Below are 18,467 nucleotides of genomic sequence, written 5' to 3'. Positions count from 1 at the left end.
CAATCTGAAGATGATGACATGAGCTAAGTGCAATAGGAATGCAACCAAGAACCAACATTTCCTGGCAAGAACGCCAGAAAGGTTTCTATCCAAAAGCAGAGGATTTTAAGAACTAATAAATATCAGGGAAAAAAAAAAAAAAAAAAAAAGGTGTTAAAACAGATGGAGAAGAAGGAAGCATCTCACATTTCTCTCATTTAGTTTAGTGCAGTTAGATATTGCTTGGAAGATATAAAAACCTAACAAGTATAAAACAAATTTAAGCTAAGAAAAAAAGGAAATTGCAGAATTGTTACATCTTGATAACTATGAAAACTACACCACATTCGCAAAAGGCAAAACTTTAACATATCTTCAGTTAAGTCAGCACAAAAGACAGAGTTTGGCTTAAGACTGCACATTCTGGGACTAATTATACAGTAACAGATTTAAAATAAAGTGATATACACATCTCTGACTAATCAAGTTTCAACACCAGGTATGTTATCTTCATTAACAAATAATCCAAGGAGCACAAGCTTGGACAGAAAAGGACAGAGTATGAAAACAGAGCCTTACCTACAGAAGAAATTCCAATTAGCTTAACTGAAATCCATTAAACCAATATAATCTGCCACATTGACAAGCAAATCAGTTTACAGCATGCTTACATTGATTTAGCTGAAAATTGATAAGGAATCAACTTAAAATGAACTCGTTAGACCAAGTGGAAATTACCTTAAGTGGGTCCACACCAGCTTTTATGTAAATTTATATCTTAAATAATCTTAAATGGTGATAATTGAATCTGTACAATGTCTGGGTGCAAAAAAAAAAAAAAGGTTAGAGCCACTAGTGTAAAGCATCTTAGGATGCTCTGGAAGTACGTTTTGAAACTAGGGGCCCTTCTACACAACAGGCTTGTCTGTGCTTCACAGCAAGCCAGAGCCCAGCCTTGCTTGCAGCTATTTAGCTTTGCAATTCACCCCCAGCACAGGATTTGGGTACAAATTTAACTCGTGGCAAAAGCGTATGGTTAATAACGGGTGCGAGTCAGTAACAGTGTTGAGGAGTTTGGTATTTAAAACAAAACTGAGCGTAACTATACCTTTCCAACTCTGACACGGCGGGTTTCTGCACGCCAGGAGCTGCCAGAGGTTCAGCTAAAGTCTCGGCCAAGCCCCGGGAAGCCTGGAATTGTGGCACAAGGACAGTTAGCGGCGAGAAGTGCTAAAAAAAACAGCACGCGAGCACAAACACCTCAGCCTCGCACCCGCCACCCTGCAGGAGCGACTTGCTGCGCCCTGAGGGGGAACTGCCGGATTAAAAAACCAGCCTGCAGGATTAAAACCCGAATCGCCTCGGAAGCCCGGGCTGGGATTAACGCTTAATCCTGCCGAAAAACGTTGGTAAAAGCGAGTTTGGACGGAATTAGGGGATTAGCGCCCTGAGGAGCCCCGTGGGAGACCCGGGGACGAAAAATACCCGCTTGTGCCACCGCCGGGCACGGACAGCAGGCTGGATCCTGCCCCCCTCCCCACACAAAGCACGACCACGCCGTTTTTTTTACGGATTTTATTATTTTAACGCCCCGCAGCCCGGTGAGAGCTGTGAGGGAAGGGCGGGGGGGGGGCGCTGAGGTGACTGAGGGGGGGGGGAGGGGGGGGGAGGGGGGGGGGAGGGGGGGGCAGCCCCGGGGGCTCTCGCGCGCGCGCCCGTCACCTAGCAACCACCGAAGCCCCGCCGCCTGCGCATGCGCGGTGACCGCGCCCCTCCCTCCTTCCAGGCCGGGCATTTCCCGGCGTGCCTCGCGCACGTCTCCGCCCGCGCTGCCCTAACCCCCTGTCCCGCGTCTCCCCGGCGCGCATGCGCATCCGCCGCCTGCTGCCCCCCCTCCGCGGAGCAGCGTCCCCTCAATGAACGAGCCCTGCGGGCCAATCGCGTCGGGGGGCTTGGCGCGCGTGCCGCGAGGCACGCTGGGAGTTGTAGTTCCTCCCCGGCATCCACCCGCTGAAGGCGGCGGGGCGCCAGACTACATCCCCCAGGCGGTCGCGCGGGGCGCCGCGCCCCGCCCCTTGCCGCTGTACCTCAGCGCGGCGCTGCTGGCGGTCGCAGTCGCGTCGTAGAGGTGACCTCGAGGTTGCTGGGCCCGCCGCTCCCAGCCATGGTCGGTGCCTCGGGGGACCGTTGGGGGACCGCTGAGGGGCCGCTGAGGGGCCGCTGAGGGGACGGTTGAGGGGCCGTTGGGGACGGTTGAGGGGCCGTTGGGGACGGTTGAGGGACCGTTGGGGACCGTTGGGGACCGTTGGGGACCGTTGGGGGCCGTTGAGGGCCGTTGAGGGCCGTTGGCTCCCTCAGGCGGAGGTGGCCGTGTGGTGGCGAATCCCTCCAGGCCCTCGCCGTGTCTCGGGCCCCGCGGTCGCTCCCACAGCCTGCGGGTTTTGTGGGGCGTCCCCCGGGGCCGCTGCGGCGGTCTCCTGAAGGGGAAATGCCGAGGTCCGGGGGTTCGTGTAGGCTCTGCGAGTCCTCAAGGAGTTTCTCCGGCTCTGCCCTGAGGGTGCATGGATGAAGGGGGGTGCTTGGGTTTGTATGTACGTGCACGCGTCTTGTGCAGAGACCTTGCTTTTCTTTATAATCTTGAGTGTTTCTTTTCGCTTTTTCTCCTAGCTATTATACCTTCTCGTTCAAACATTTAATTTTGGTACTTATCTACAAAAAAGATGTCTAAGTGACCTTTCTAGCTATGTCCTAGAAAGCTAACCTGTCTAGCTACATAGATTACATAAGGCTGTAAACTTTGTCTGTTCTACCTTTTTACTCTTTTTGTTTGTTTGTTTGTTGTTTGTTTTTTTACTCAATATATGGGTTGTCAGGAGTGACCTCAAGTCAAAATGTTCTGTTTTGCACTTAAGCTTTCAAAACTCTGGCTGCCATGAGGTTGTTGGTCTCCAAAAGGTCTCCTACTTGAAGATGTTCCTTTGGTGCTCAGGCTTTTCAGAATATTGCTCTTTTCGTTCTTTCAGTGTTCTAGTTATTCTTCTGCTGTTGGGCAGAGGCTCCAAACCTCTGAAACAAAATCTCCTGTCTATTGATGCGACTGCTGTTAGCTAAATGAAACGGAAAGATGTTTTTAAGGGCACCTTCCTGAAGGTCACTTGGGGAGGAAAGAATTCCTTTGGAACTCTCTGTGAACCACAGCGCTGCTGGGTTACTAAAGTACACGGCTGTCTTGATTCGTTCTGCCGCATTTCCAGACAGATTTATTGTGAGTGCCTCCCTGCTGCAGTGGGGGCACAAAGGGAGGCCCCACGTTTCTGAGGCAGTGCAGTTAGTTAAGCTCACTGGTACGCTTGGAGCGTTCTTGTCAAGCAAGGTGGGAGAGCTTCATTAGCATTGACAGGAAAAACGTTAAGTTGATGGCGTGTTACAGACAGTCAAGTGTAGCAGCAATAATGCTTATTCAGTTCTTTTGTAATTGCAATTAGTAATGCAAAGTCCACGAGTTGTGTAAACAGGCCATGGATTTTTCTCGTTCGCACACCTGGTGTATAGTGGGCTATTTAATATTGCTCTTTAACCAAACTTTGTAACCTGCTGATCAGTTTTGCAGTGTAGTGCTATTGTCATGTATGGCACTGGTATTTTAGGTCTGCTGATATCAGCAGTAATCACAAAGATAATTTAGGCATGGAGTTTTTAAGCCAAAGTCGGATTGGAAGAGGTGTTAAACCCACAGTTCAATCATTTGGTAACAGAATCTTCGCTTCTGTCTGTGAAGATTTGGAGGTGGAGGGGATCCTACATGATTGTTGAATTAGAACATTAGGACAAACGCATCTAGGGTTGTGATATTTACACTTTTTTGCTTCCTTTTTATGATTGTTCTGTTTGTTTCTTAAAACTCCTAAATTACATGTCTGATTTATGCAGAGTGGAAAAAAAACTTGGAATTAAATAGCTCAGTTAGATTTGTTATATTTTTTTTCTCTAGCTCATGTCTACCTGAGAGCGAATAAAGGTCACCTCTGCGGTTACCAAAGCATGAAAGTATTCTTGTCAGAGCCCAGCGCAGGAGCCAAGTCACGGATTAAAGTGCCTGAACACAAATGTGTGGCACCTACAACTGCCACGCAGAGAAGCTGTCAGCTCGAGAGCTGCATAGTTCTCTAAGCTCCCTACCCCAAAAGTAGCTTCAGATGCTCAGTGCTACCAGTTCTTAGATGTGATGTGGCATAAGTTTTCTAGGAAGAGTTAACTTTGTTTTGCTTTTGTAAGAAACACTGGGTTGCTAATCCAGCTTCTGAAATTGAGAGAGCATGAACATTTCTTTGCTTACCACTCACAGTCACTGATGGGAGAGCTTCTATGTGAATCCAGTGTACTGAGGGCTTGGAGAGAAAAAAACTAAATAGGCAGTACTCCTCACTTTGTTAGCTGTCGCATTTCTTCCAGCCCAAAATAGAGGGAGGACAACAGGAAGGATGGTAGCAAACATTATTTTTTGAGAGGGTGGATCTGCGTCAGATTGAGGGTTTTTAACAAGGCTAAATGCTAAGTCTGTCTCAGGAAAAAATAGACCTATTTCTGGCATTTTTTATCTTCCTGTTCCGTTGCTGTGCTAAATATGCAGCATAATGTTAGTGGATTTATTAAAATTTTTTATGTTTAAATCCCATTAACATATAAAGTGGAAAGCATACAGTGGAAAAAACTCTTGTTGAATTTGTTCACCTTTTGTGACACCAGTGTAGATTGGCTCACAGTTTGCGAAGTAGAAAGAGCCTAACTTCTTAGTCTTTTATTTCAGCAGAAATTCTCATGGAAATTCATTGTTGATTTAAGCTACCATGTAACATCAAGAAAATGCCTTCTGCGGGTTTTGCCCTGAGTTCTGGCATAGCAAGTGTAACACAGGATTTGTTTTTATATGCTACTAAGACAGGATTTTACCAGGCCAAGTTCTTGCAACGCAGTAATTTTTCCAGTACATATTTTCTAAACTAATGATTAGCTGCCCTAAAATGGCATTCATTGTTCCATTTGCTTAAATAAAATGTAGGTTCTTCTGAAAAACACCTAGATATGTTGGCTGCTAAACCTGCTTAGTCTGTGCTGCCCATCATCATTCAGACGTAGTACATTTGTAGGGTGTAACTTACCTACTTCAGAGCAGTGCACTGAAATGCATTTTGAGATTTTAAAATGAGAAGAATTGGTTTTCTCTTCCTTCCTCTCTCTTTACCTCATTTTGGCGAGGTCTGAGGCTCCCAGTAGGGCAGGTTCAAAAGAAATCAATGCAGTTCAACACCATAGCTGGCAGCTATTTAATTAAATATTTGAAGAGTTTAATATATGACAAGGGTGAAGTCACATTGCATTCTGCATCTGTGTGTTCGGTAGTAGTAACTTGATCACTTCTCTCATTTTATCTATTATGGGGTAGAATGGGATGGCTTCTGGGTGGCCTCATTTTTGTGGTTATCTAATGCTAGCTTGATGCAGCTGTGCTTGGCTGGTAACCACTGCAGGGACTATATACTCAAATCCCCAAATCATCTCCCTATAAGTATTCATAGCAGGAATGCTGTTGGGAAGGATGTCTAGAGGTCATCCGGTCTGACCTCTACCTTGCTCTGAGTCTGGAGGTTGTCCACTGCAGCCCGATAGCAGATTTTTTGCTGCTGCTAAATTGGGCCTTGCATGGCTTTTTCATCTGAATCTTGAAAAGCACCAAAGGTGAAGTTTGCACAAGCTCTCAGGGTACCTTGTTCCAGTGCAGCAGTACCCCCCCCAGCCAAGAATTTTTCTCTTGATGTCCATGCTGAACCTTCCAAGCTGCAATTTGTGGCCTCCTTTTCTGCCACCTGCCATTACCAAGAAGCATTTGGCAGCGTTATTTTTGTAACCCTCCTCGAAGCAATGCTAGGCTGCTGTTGGAGCACCCCGTGTCCTCTACCTTTCCAGACTATGTGCAGCTTCCTCAGCATCATCTTACAGCACGTGTGCGCTGGGCTCCAGCCATCCAAGTCACGCTTGCCTGGACCCTGTCTGGTTTTCAGCATCCCTCTGAAATTCAGGGCCCCCAAACTGGATTTGGTATTTTAGCTGCAGCTTCCCCAGTGCTAAGCGAAACAACTGCCTGTAGTCTGCAAGCTGTACTTTGTAATGTAACCCAGCATGCAACTAAATCACTTCAGGCATAATTAAATGTGTAAAGTGATTTGCCTGTAACTCAAACAATCATCTTTTAATTATTTGGAAAAAAAAAAAAAAATTGAGTGTGTAATTCCAGCAGACTGGTCAGAGTCTGCTTGTTCCCGTCTTAGCACAGCCTACCCCAGCTGTAATGCCTCTAGAGAAGAAGGGAGATGCAAAAAGCAGGCTTAAAGAATATCAGATTATGAACAACAGCCTTTGGCACGTTTTGCCTTTTCAGTATTAACTAGCCTCTGGAGTTCCCAGCGTCCTGGTTCTGATTAACAAAATGGACTTTTGCTGCTGAGTAAGCCTTCTGGGTGTTTTTTTGTTAGTTACAATATAGCAGTGTGTTGGCACAGTGTTCTTGGAGTTCTTGGTTACTTTAATAAGGGACGGTTATACCATGGTATATTAGGGTCTTTATTTGTCCATAATGTAGCTTTTGTCTGTGGATTTGTTAATTGCTGCGTAACAGTTTACAGAGGTGTTAGTTTTAAGTCCAACAGATCCCTTGGCTTATGGCATTCAGCAAGTCTTTGGTTGCAACTAAGCATTCAAAAGGCTTAATAAAATCAACCCTCAGTATTGTAAGAATCTGAAAACTGGCAAAGTGCAACAGCTTATGAAATTTCTGCAATGAGGTTAAAGCATAAGTGGGTAGTCTAATGAGTGGGTACGTGTTGCAAACACCTTATGCTAAAAAATATAACACTGTTAAAAGGCATGCAGAGTTTTTCAGATTGTTATTCCTGGCATTTTAGGAGCTTTTCCAAGAGCATTTCTTCTTGGGGATATTTTTGAAAGTGTGGTTTGGTTCTGTAAAGGCAAGTAGAGAAGTTGCTGGTGGTTCCAGCGTGACTCCAGGAGCTGGCCTTGGTCCACATTTGGGCACACGATTTTGGTTAAATAATCTTAACCTTATTTCTGTAGTAACTTAATTTTTACTGCTCGGGGTGGTGTGAGCCTGCACCGTGTGGCTGTGGTTAAGTCTTCCCAACTTTCTTCCAGGGTGAACCTATCAGAGTCCTGGTGACTGGTGCCGCTGGGCAGATTGCTTACTCGCTGCTCTACAGTATTGCCAAGGGAGATGTCTTTGGCAAAGAACAGGTAAATGTCAACTAAATTTTCGCTTCTCTCTGCTGTGCACTAATGAATAATGTCAAAACTGCAGAGTTCTGCAGGCAGAGCTGTCAGAGGCTTTTTTTTTTTTTTTGTAGGCACTCTGTTTTACCAATACGTTAGCAGTTTATTCTGTAGGAAACAAGAGTCCTGCTCTGTTAGGCAAGCTTATGTAGTTGTTTGTGGTGAAGTTTTTCAGCTTGTGTAAATGGATTTGAAGTTGACACCCCTTGCACTAGATAATTTGTCCTGTTATCTGCTACAAACTTAATCTTCATAACAGATTGACTCTGACCAATTCATATTCAATTGTTCCTTTACAGCCACTTGTGCTCGTGCTGCTGGATATCACCCCCATGATGACTGTTCTGGAAGGTGTAGTGATGGAGCTGCAAGACTGCGCCCTGCCGCTGCTGAGAGGTGGACAAAACAAGTTTTTCTTACATTTTCTTATACTTACAAGATGTTTTAACATAGCTACTGGATTTATAAGTTTCTTTAAATGGTGATAACCAGAATAAATATTTGGACGATGCTTTTCTTGGTTTTGTATTTTGTGGAAGTTAAATTCATTTGACTTAGGCTGCATGCTAGAAAGAATGCTAGAAAGTGCATAAATTGACTAAGTAGATATCTGAGTTTTGGTTTATGTAATCTAAACCTCAGTAGTTAGCGTGTACAACAAATCGTCAGTAACCTCTACATTTACATTGTATTCTGGCCTAAAGGTGAAATAACTTTTGAATCTTTGGCTATGGCTACATGCTTCTACCAAATGAAAAAGCTATTCTTTAGAAATACCTTCTTTACAAAGACACAAACTGAGAAATTGCTCCTCAAGTCACATAAGCAAATTCATCTGTTCTAAACAAGCAGAAGAAAGGGAGCCAATAGATGCTACGGTAATTATTGCAGTACTTATTTGAAGAACATGTACCTTCCAGCTTTTGTACAAATCAAACCTTCTTCAGTTTGAATTGTTGTTAAAGGTAAAGGAAAACCTCATTTATGTTGGTACTTGGTACTTTACATTGTAAATTATTTTGGCAACAGTGAAGAGCAACGTATATACATAGGTGTGTATACATATGTATTTATAAATATGTATACACATATGTATTTAGAGAGAAACAAAAGGTATCTTTTAATATACATCTTTCTCCTGTGCTTAGAATTTATAGTTCTAAATATTTGTATATAGAAACTGTTGACTAGCATGTATTTAATCTTTGGCTTTAAGGCTAAATGACTGTATTTGTATTTTTGGAAAGGAAAGGTGCTGCTGTTTTCAGATTGCATTAAATATTATTTATGAACCAAGGAATAACCCCATTAATGCTCTGCCATAAGTATTTATCTTACTCAGACTTCTTGTTTTCCCTTTTCCTTTTTTTAGAGGTCATTCCAACAGACAAGGAGGAAGTTGCATTCAAAGACCTTGACATAGCAATTTTGGTTGGCTCCATGCCAAGGAGAGAGGGCATGGAGAGGAAGGATTTACTCAAAGCAAATGTGAAAATTTTCAAGTCTCAGGGTGCAGCTTTGGACAAGTATGCCAAAAAGACTGTCAAGGTAAATACAGAAACTGAATTTTAAAAATTAACTCTTTACTTAGTTACTTAGAGGTCTAAACACATTGTGAAATGGTACTGTGCAAGTTGGAGCCTACTCAGTGCAGGCATTCCTTTTCTTAAGCCGTGGAGAATATACCACAGTCAAGGTTTGAGATATGATATGTTAAATAGGTAAATGGTTTAGTCCCTAATTCTTTCAGTGGAGAAGGTAAGTCTTACACTGTATTGCTATATTGCACACATACTCTGGAGTGGTTACCAGGAATTCTTAAATGAATAAATAAAAGTCTGTATTTTAAAAAAGTATTCTGATTATTCTTTGTGCTCTGGGAGAACTGTATTATCTGCATGCAGCTGCCTACTTTGTATCTGTCTGTGGCTTTAACATAATGACCCTTAACTCCAGTGTCAATATGGAATTACAGTTGCACAAAAAATGGCTTTATTTTAGTTGTTTGCAACTTGGTCTTTGGAGCATTGGAAGCTTTTAATTGTTCTCTCTCAGATCGCTTCAGCACAGTTAATGGGATCATGTGGCTGCTCTCCTACTGCTCTTAATCTCAGACCCAGACTCCAACTGTGCTTTGTAACTGACTTTTTAATGTCTACTTCCTCTGCTGATGAACTTCCTACTGCTTCTAAAGACTTGTTTGCTGCTTTATACAGTTGGAATAAAAACTATCAATATAACTATTGCAGAGTAATGGAAAATTTACTGAACTTATTTTCAAAAGGGGGAAATACAAAGGAAGGTTTGTGGATTAGCTTGTGTGATTGAGATTATATGGAGCTGGACGTTAATCATTTGAGGCATATTAGTAGATGAAGGGTGCATAAAAATCAGTTTTCCCATTGTAATAAATTGATCTAAGTTCAGGCAATATTTTACTTCTGCCTATGAACGTTGAGATAAGCAACTGTTCTGACTTTCTAATTATAAAGCAATTATATAAAGCAGTGACAGCCAGTCTATGAACAGTTTTTAAGGTGATAGTGAATTTCCTGTTGGCTGACTAGTATCTGTATGTCGTGGTTTTTGTGAATCCGGTAGCATGGAATTTGAATCCAGGCTGTGGGTCAGTGTGCAGATCTCTCTGGAAGTCATGTTCTTTCACATTTGTCAAATTGTAAAGGAAATACCTGCTATTTTTTTCCTGTGTGCATATAGAAGACTCAGTGACTGAACAACACTTATAAAACAATCTTGTTGAAGAAGACCAAGACATGGTTGTGTCAAAGGCAAAGCAGTTCCCTATATACAGTGTTTTTGTATTTCACTTGAAGGAGCTATTTTGCAGAAATAGTATTTCTGACTAAGTACATTTTTTGATGCTTCATCATTCTACAGTTCTCCTTCCCTTTTTTTTTTTTTTTAAGGTTGTGGTAGTTGGGAATCCAGCAAATACCAACTGCCTGATTGCATCGAAGTCAGCCCCGTCAATACCAAAGGAGAACTTCAGCTGCTTGACTCGCTTGGATCACAACAGAGCTAAATCTCAGGTAAAAGAACATTTTCAAAGTAGAATGCTTTCTGTTGTGTCTGTGAAATACAAACACAGCAGTGCTCTCAAAGAAGTTTGTGAATTGAGAAGTTTAAGCTAATGCAGTGGACATCTTTAATTTCCAATTAGATTGCTCTCAAACTTGGTGTGACTTCTAATGATGTGAAGAATGTCATCATCTGGGGCAACCACTCCTCCACTCAATATCCAGATGTTAACCATGCGAAGGTAAACGTGAAAGGGAAGGAAGTTGGAGTTTATGAAGCGATAAAAGATGACAGCTGGCTGAAGGGAGACTTTATCCTGGTAAGATCTTTATTTATTTATTTATTTATTAAAAAGAACCTTCTGTGCTAATGCTTTCTCTGAACTTCACACAAAACTATAAACTATGTACCTAACTGACTTGGTCCACCAAGCTCTTTCTGTCTCAGAATATCCGTTTATCTAGAGTAAATCATCTTCAGATAGTTTGTCTTAATCAGTTATTTGCTCTTGAAAATTCAAGGCATTGTGAAACTTGTGTAAACACTACTAGAAAAATCCACTTAGATTGCTCAAATGATTCACCAAAAAAAAAAAATTGGTCATAATTTAGGCGCAACTGATCTGACACACAAGCACCATTGGCAGCTCACTGTAGTGGTTTTGTGGATGAAGCAGGCTGCTTCCCACCCAGCCACCAAAAAAAGCTAGCAGCCCTCCCTACTGTGTGTGTGGTGCACCCCATTCCCTCTCCCCACCTTCAAAACAGAATCTATGGCCTCATCATCAACACCTACCAAATCTGGAGGAAAAAAAGAAGGAAAATGTGCAAGTCTTTTAACGTGGGTTAGTAAAAAATGAAGGTATTAAAACAAAATAATGGTAGTAATAGCCAGAGAACAGTCTACCTAACTGCAATATAAAGTGGAGGAGAATTACTAAAGCCTTTCAACATGACCCCAAGCGGATGTCCATTGGTTGGTATTGCAGTGTTACTGGTGTGTTGACAGCCAAATTCTACTTCTTAGCCAAGATGCGTTTAGTGTGCGGCTTGGGGTGTGTTTTGTCATATGACTGTGCTCTGTCCGATCTTGATTTGGATACAGCTTATTCCGCTCCATGTTTGCTGATACAGAAAAAATGATTGTATGCTGGCAACCAAAGTTCATGAGCCAGAATGTAAGCAGAAACCTGTTACAGGAGTTTCTCATTGCCATGTCCTTGATCCTGTCTTGGCCAAGCAAAGTACAGCGAGACAGTGGTGTTGCATTCTAGGTACGCTGTAATGCTGATCTGTGCTAATATAGTTTGGCTAAGATAAGGAGGGGCTGAAGGAATCTTCAGGGACTACATGAATTTTATGCATTAAGTACCACAGGATTGAGACCATCAAGCAGTCCATGTTAGCATTCAGCTAAAAACCCAAATTCCCAATGAGGCTCTAAGAAATCTGTTACAACTGACATGCTTGAAGTCTCCTGATGGTAAAAGCTTGAACGATCTGGTTAGTAAGAGAAGTTAGTGGGCTGCTAACACTAAAGCAGATATAAAGAAGTGAGCAAGCCTTTGAAATATTCCATCATGTTCTTGTCTTAGCAAAACTCTAATAATATTTCTGCATTGTATGCCATGTTCGTTTACTGATAGAACAGCATCTTGACTGATGAAATTAAATCACGCTTGGAAGGCGGACTTTCCGTATGGCGTTCACTAGCAACAGTTAGACCAAACTGCGATTCTGCTGCTTATAATTTATTTATTTTCTTAATTGCAGACTGTTCAGCAACGTGGAGCAGCCGTTATAAAGGCTAGGAAGCTGTCCAGTGCAATGTCAGCTGCCAAAGCTATCTGTGATCATGTGAGGGACATCTGGTTTGGCACTCCAGCGGTAAGATGTAACTCTTGAGTAAGTCCTGGTTTGCCTGATGCTTTGATTACATGCCAGTGTCTTTTGTTGACCTCAGGCATCTATGTGTGTTGAGAGGAATAATCAAACTCTCTTCTAGTCTGTCAGGAGGTGCAATATATTGGAAGTTAAAATTTTGCTTGCTTTTAGCAGTGAAATTTTTTTTTTGTTCTCTTCAGGGAGAATTTGTTTCTATGGGAGTCATTTCTGATGGCAATTCTTATGGTGTTCCTGAGGACTTGCTATACTCATTCCCTGTTGTGATCAAGGTAACTTGTCTGTATTTACATCTAAGCATTTTCTGCAAGTTCTAGTTAAGTTGTCGTAGGAGCTGCTTTAACAGCAATGCTTTTGGTATGAAACTGCAGTGGCTGGGACGTGAGGGTTTTAGCAGTCTTTCACAGAGGGGACTGCTGTTCACTGTTTTGGAAGTAGTTGTCAAATAAGTACAGCAAAGCAATCTGACATGACTAGCTACTGCTGGTAGTATTCCTTATCTGAAAACAAAATTCACTTCTACTTGTTGTAAACTGCTTCTGACTGCATAGATCACATTTGGAAAAACCAGTCTTACTCAATTCTTTTACAAGTTCAGATCTTTATCCAACAGCAGGGAAATAGGATTTTTCACATAGCTGTGAACAATGCTTACCACCTTTACTGAGGTACAAACTTGGTGTTGTACATCGTTAAGAGCAAGCTAGTTCTAAATTAGCCAATTTGAAAACTCTTCTCAAAGGTGACGCTTAGTTTTCTGTAGTTCGTAGACTGTAAAGTTTCTTTTATGCACACTAAGTGAAGCTTGTTCTCATAAGGAGGACTCTTCTTTTTCCCCAAACAGGACAAGACCTGGAAGTTTGTTGAAGGTCTTCCTATTAACGATTTTTCTCGTGAGAAGATGGATCTGACTGCTAAGGAGTTAACTGAAGAGAAGGAGACTGCTGTGGAATTCCTCTCTAGTGCATGACTAGCTGATCCAGAAATACAACATCACTTGACAGTGGCAGAATCTAAAAGCCGTCTCTAAGTCTGCTACCAACACTATTACTGTATTCAAGTCAACTGTCTGTGGCAATTGTGCATTTTAAGGTTCATATGCTCACTGGTACTATTGTGCCTATTGAGTTCTTAGCGAAAAAGATTAAATAAGTGAAACTAGTTTGTTGACCAAACTTTGTCTGTTCAATACTAGTTGCTTTCTGTGTATGATAAAATAATTGAGTAATTGTTTGCCTCTGCCTTGGCTAGTGACGCACAACTTCAGTTTTGATTAGAATCTGGCACTATCGGAACACATCCTGGTCTATCATCACTTCAGCATCCTGTGGCTCAACTGGGAAGGAAATTAAAATGCCAATAGTTCTCCTTGAACTGGTAGTTCAGTGACAAGTCTATCACTGGACAGACTCCAAATATATACTGTTCACTCTGGTCATGCTTACAATGTTTGTCAATAAAAGTATTAAAAGACGCTTAATCAAATAATGTCTAAGAGTAGTCTGTTGGACTTTATTTGCATGTTGTCCTGGTTTCAGTTAGCACAGAATTAATTTTCTTCCTAGTAGCTGGTGGAATGCTGTGTTTTGGCTTAAAATGAGAAGAGTGCTGATAACACCCCGATGCTTTAATTGTTGCAGAGCAGTGCTTATACCAAGCCAAGGACATCTCAGCCTTTGCTCTGTCCTGCCAACGGGCAGGCTGGGGGGTGCAGTAAGAGCTGGGAGGGGACAGACCCAGGACAGGTGACCCAAACTAGCCAAAGGGGTATTCCATACCATCTGACGTCATGCTAAACAATATATAGGGGTGGCTAGCCGGGGGGAGGGGGCCGGACTGCTCGGGGTTAGGCTGGGCATCGGTCAGCGGGTGGTGAGCAATTGCATTGTGCATCACTTGTTTGTACATACTATTATTACTTTCGTATTATCCCCATTGTATCATCATTATTATTATTGTTATTATTATTTTTGTTATTTTTTTTTTTCTTTTCCTGTCTTATTAAACTGTCTTTATCTCAACTCACGGGCTTCACTTTCCATTTCTCTCCCCCGTCCCAGAGAGGGAGGGGGGAGGGTGAGCGAACGGCTGCGTGGTGTTTAGCTGCCGGTTGGGTTAAACCACGACAGTCTTTTTGGTGCCCAACGTGGGGCCCGAAAGGTTGAGATAACGGCAGATCTGATCAGAGTGTGTTAAACTAAAATTGGTGTAAGGATTAGACCTGCTTAATAGTCACTTGTCATGATGCTGATTGCTTTAATCACAACTCTGCTGCGCCTGTTTTCCAAATTGAGTATTATAGTACATTATTTTCCGTATTTGCTCTCTGTAGTGTTGTTTCTCCTCTCCGGGCCCTGGTTTCAGACCATTATGGTACTAAGTGTTATAGCAATGGCTTATGAGACGATAAGATATCTGGTCATGACTCTAACTTGGTATTTATACTCAGTAACATCGTGGACTCTGTACTTTGGAAACAGCATCTTGGGAACTATTAGCAATTATACCTATTGTTTTTCTCCATTAGAGAGTCAATCTGTGGAGGGGAAAGGGGAGGATATTTTTCCTTACTTGCTTACTCTCCCTTTCTCCTTCACCACCCTCTTATCCCCTGAGCTTGTCACAATAGCTCTCCGAGATATTGAATATTTCTGGAATACTCAGAATACCATAGTCTTGTTGTTCTGCCTCATGAATGCACTTCAGATTCTGCTTAAAGTTAAACAACTACTTATGAAGCTCATCCGGAGATCTGCCCGGAGGCAGTATAGTTGTGGGTGGCAGGGAGTATGGGTGGATATGGGCAGGCATCTAGAGCAGTTGGCACCCCCAGTGTGTTGGAAATTCACCCCTGAACAATGGCAAAATCCTCAAAAACTGGCAGAATGCTTGAAAAAAAGGTGTAATGATTCTGGCAGTTCCAAAGTAACACAAATCATTGTAACGTGCTGGGGCCTGGCTCATGCCTATCGAGCTGCCATTGATACTGCTGTCAACTTAGTGACAGACCCTGCGGCCACTCCAAACCCTGTGACAGATCCAACGGCCACTGTGACCCCTACGGTGGATTCTGCAGCCGCTCCAGTCCCAGCTCCTGCAGCTGCTCCAGTCCCAGCTTCTGAAGCCGCTCCAGCTCCAGCTCCTGAAGCCGCTCCAGCTCCAGCTCCTACTGCTGCTCCAGTCCCAGCTCCTGCAACTGCTCCAGCTCCAGCTCCAGCTCCTGTAGCCGCTACAGCTCCGGTTCCTGCAACTGCTCCAGCTCCTGTAGCCGCTCCAGCTCCTGTGGCCGTGTCAGAGAAACGAGCTGTAGCAGTGCAAGCTGCCCCTGTAGAGAAGGTGAAAATATGGTACAGAAATTCAAGTCGTTTAGAACGCAGAGAGTCTTCTGCCAATCCAGGTAAGGCTTCTGCCAAAACTAAGTATAGAGATGACGAAGATGATGACGACGCTGGGCCGTCAAGGATTCAGGAGGAGGAAGATGAGGATGCCGAAAGAGCAACAGTAACTACCCGAAGCCTAAACGAGCGCGAGCTACGAGATGTGCGAAAAGATTTTGGTCGCTGTATAGGTGAGCAGCTTGTCACCTGGCTGCTCCGGTGCTGGGACTCTGGAGCCAATTGTGTGGAATTAGACGGCAGGGAAGCCAAGCGGCTGGGATCCCTTGCTCGAGACGCCGGCATTGACAAAGCAATTGCAGATGGAGCACGACCCACCAGCCTCTGGAGGCGTCTCCTCTCAGCTGTGAGGGAAAGGTATCCCTTCAAGGAAGATATTTTATGTCTACCAGGCAAGTGGACCACTATGGAGAAGGGAATCCAGTACCTGAGGGAATTAGCCGTACGGGAAGTGATTTATGAGGATCCAGACCTCAAACAAACATCCACAGATCCAGATGAAGTCAAGTGTACACGACCCATGTGGCGGAAGTTTGTACGGAGTGCACCATCATCGTATGCCAGCTCATTGGCAATAATGGCCTGGAAAGAGGATGAGGAACCCACAGTGGGTGAAGCGGCTAAACAACTCCGACAGTACGAAGAAAGTCTCTCCTCTTCCTTACAGGCCTGCGTCTCAGCTGTGGAGAAACTTTCTGAAAAGGTTCACCAACTTGAAGAGAATCTATTGTCCTCCCCACCTGAACCAACCAGTGCCCACCGACCAAAGGAGAACACTTGGGAGAAACTTTCTGAAAAGGTTCACCAACTTGAAGAGAGATTATTCTCCTTCGCACCTGTACAAAGCAGTGTCTCAGCTGTCAGGGGTAGGCGTTCACCCACACAAGGAAGACGATATGGTGGGTACTCACCCCGTGCCACCCTGTGGTTTTACTTACGAGACCATGGAGAGGACATGAGAAAGTGGGATGGAAAATCTACCGCGACCCTAGAGGCACGGGTACGTGAGTTGCAAAAGAAAACAATCAGGAAAAAGGGATTCTCCGAAAAGTTTGCTGCTCCAACTTCCAGCAGACAGTCCTTCAAACACAGAAACGAGGAAGATTCTGACCAGGATTAGGGGGGCCCTGCCTCCAGCCAGGGGGAGGAAAGGGACAATCGAGTTTATTGGACTGTGTGGATTCGATGGCCTGGCACATCACGCGCACAGAAGTATAAGGCTTTAGTAGACACCGGTGCACAATGTACTATAATGCCATCGAGCTATAAAGGACCAGAGCCCATCTATATTTGTGGAGTGACAGGGGGATCTCAGCAGTTGACTGTATTGGAGGCTGAAGTGAGTCTGACTGGGAATGAGTGGGAAAAGCACCGCATTGTGACTGGTCCGGATGCTCCATGTATCCTTGGCATAGACTATCTTAGAAGAGGATACTGCAAGGACCCAAAAGGGTTCCGGTGGGCTTTTGGTATTGCTGCCTTAGAGACAGAGGGCATTAAACAATTATCTACCTTGCCTGGTCTCTCAGAGGACCCCTCTGTTGTGGGGTTGCTGAGGGTCGAAGAACAGCAAGTGCCAATTGCTACCACAACTGTGCACCGGCGGCAATATCGCACCAACCGAGACTCCCTGATTCCCATCCATAAGCTAATTCGTCAATTGGAGAGCCAAGGAGTGATCAGCAAGACTCATTCACCTTTCAATAGTCCCATATGGCCAGTGCGAAAGTCTAATGGCGAGTGGAGACTAACAGTGGACTATCGCGGCCTGAACGAAGTCACGCCACCACTGAGTGCTGCAGTGCCAGACATGCTGGAACTTCAGTACGAACTTGAATCGAAGGCAGCCAAGTGGTACGCCACAATTGATATCGCTAATGCATTTTTCTCCATCCCTCTAGCAGCAGAGTGCAGGCCACAATTTGCCTTCACTTGGAGGGGAGTCCAATATACTTGGAATAGGCTGCCCCAGGGGTGGAAACACAGCCCTACCATTTGCCATGGGCTGATCCAGTCTGCACTAGAGCGGGGGGAAGCTCCTGAACACCTGCAGTACATCGATGACATTATTGTGTGGGGTGACACAGCAGAGGAAGTTTTCGAGAAAGGGAAGAAAATAGTCCAAATCCTTCTGAAAGCCGGTTTTGCCATAAAACAAAATAAAGTCAAAGGACCTGCACGGGAGATCCAGTTTTTAGGAATAAAATGGCAAGATGGACGTCGTCAAATCCCAATGGATGTGATCAACAAAATAACAGCTATGTCTCCACCAACTAACAAAAAAGAAACACAGACTTTCCTAGGTGTTGTGGGGTTTTGGAGAATGCACATCCCAAATTACAGTCTGATTGTAAACCCACTCTACCAAGTAACTCGCAAGAAGAATGAGTTTGAATGGGGCCCTGAACAACGACAAGCCTTTGAACAAATCAAGCAGGAAATAGTCCATGCAGTAGCCCTTGGGCCAGTTCGAACAGGACCAGATGTAAAGAATGTGCTCTACACTGCAGCCGGGGAGAACGGCCCCACCTGGAGCCTCTGGCAGAAAGAACCTGGAGAAACTCGAGGTCGGCCTCTGGGGTTTTGGAGTCGGGGATACAGAGGATCTGAGGCCCGCTATACTCCAGCTGAAAAGGAGATATTGGCAGCATATGAAGGAGTTCGATCTGCTTCGGAGGTGGTCGGTACTGAAGCGCAGCTCCTCCTAGCACCCCGATTACCGGTACTAGGCTGGATGTTCAAGGGAAGGGTCCCCTCTACGCATCATGCAACTGATGCTACATGGAGCAAGTGGGTTGCACTGATTACTCAG

At 44.0% G+C, this 18,467-nt stretch overlaps 1 protein-coding gene across 1 annotated transcript; it reads left to right on the top strand.

Annotated features, from left to right (window-relative positions):
* The first annotated feature begins 2,053 nt into the window (after positions 1-2,053).
* MDH1 (malate dehydrogenase 1) lies at positions 2,054-13,748 on the top strand. The gene is made up of 9 exons (XM_084284645.1): positions 2,054-2,146; positions 7,186-7,284; positions 7,620-7,716; positions 8,693-8,868; positions 10,248-10,370; positions 10,502-10,678; positions 12,132-12,245; positions 12,443-12,532; positions 13,105-13,748. The coding sequence occupies exons 1-9, from the start codon at positions 2,144-2,146 to the stop codon at positions 13,228-13,230; spliced, it is 1,005 nt and encodes a 334-aa protein (XP_084140771.1). The 5' UTR covers positions 2,054-2,143; the 3' UTR covers positions 13,231-13,748.
* Positions 13,749-18,467: the final 4,719 nt, after the last annotated feature.

Source organism: Netta rufina (genome assembly GCF_964035555.1).
Source record: "Netta rufina genome assembly, chromosome: 3".
Lineage (NCBI taxonomy): Eukaryota > Metazoa > Chordata > Aves > Anseriformes > Anatidae > Netta > Netta rufina.
The sequence above is the reverse complement of the archived record's forward strand: the minus strand, read 5'-3'. Positions and strand labels throughout refer to the sequence as shown.

Bases quoted from the DNA above. Each gene is read 5' to 3' on its own strand.
- MDH1 (XM_084284645.1), top strand. The intron at 10,679-12,131 runs GTAAGATCTTTA...TCTTAATTGCAG, and splicing joins TGAAGGGAGACTTTATCCTG to ACTGTTCAGCAACGTGGAGC. The intron at 12,246-12,442 runs GTAAGATGTAAC...TGTTCTCTTCAG, and splicing joins TCTGGTTTGGCACTCCAGCG to GGAGAATTTGTTTCTATGGG.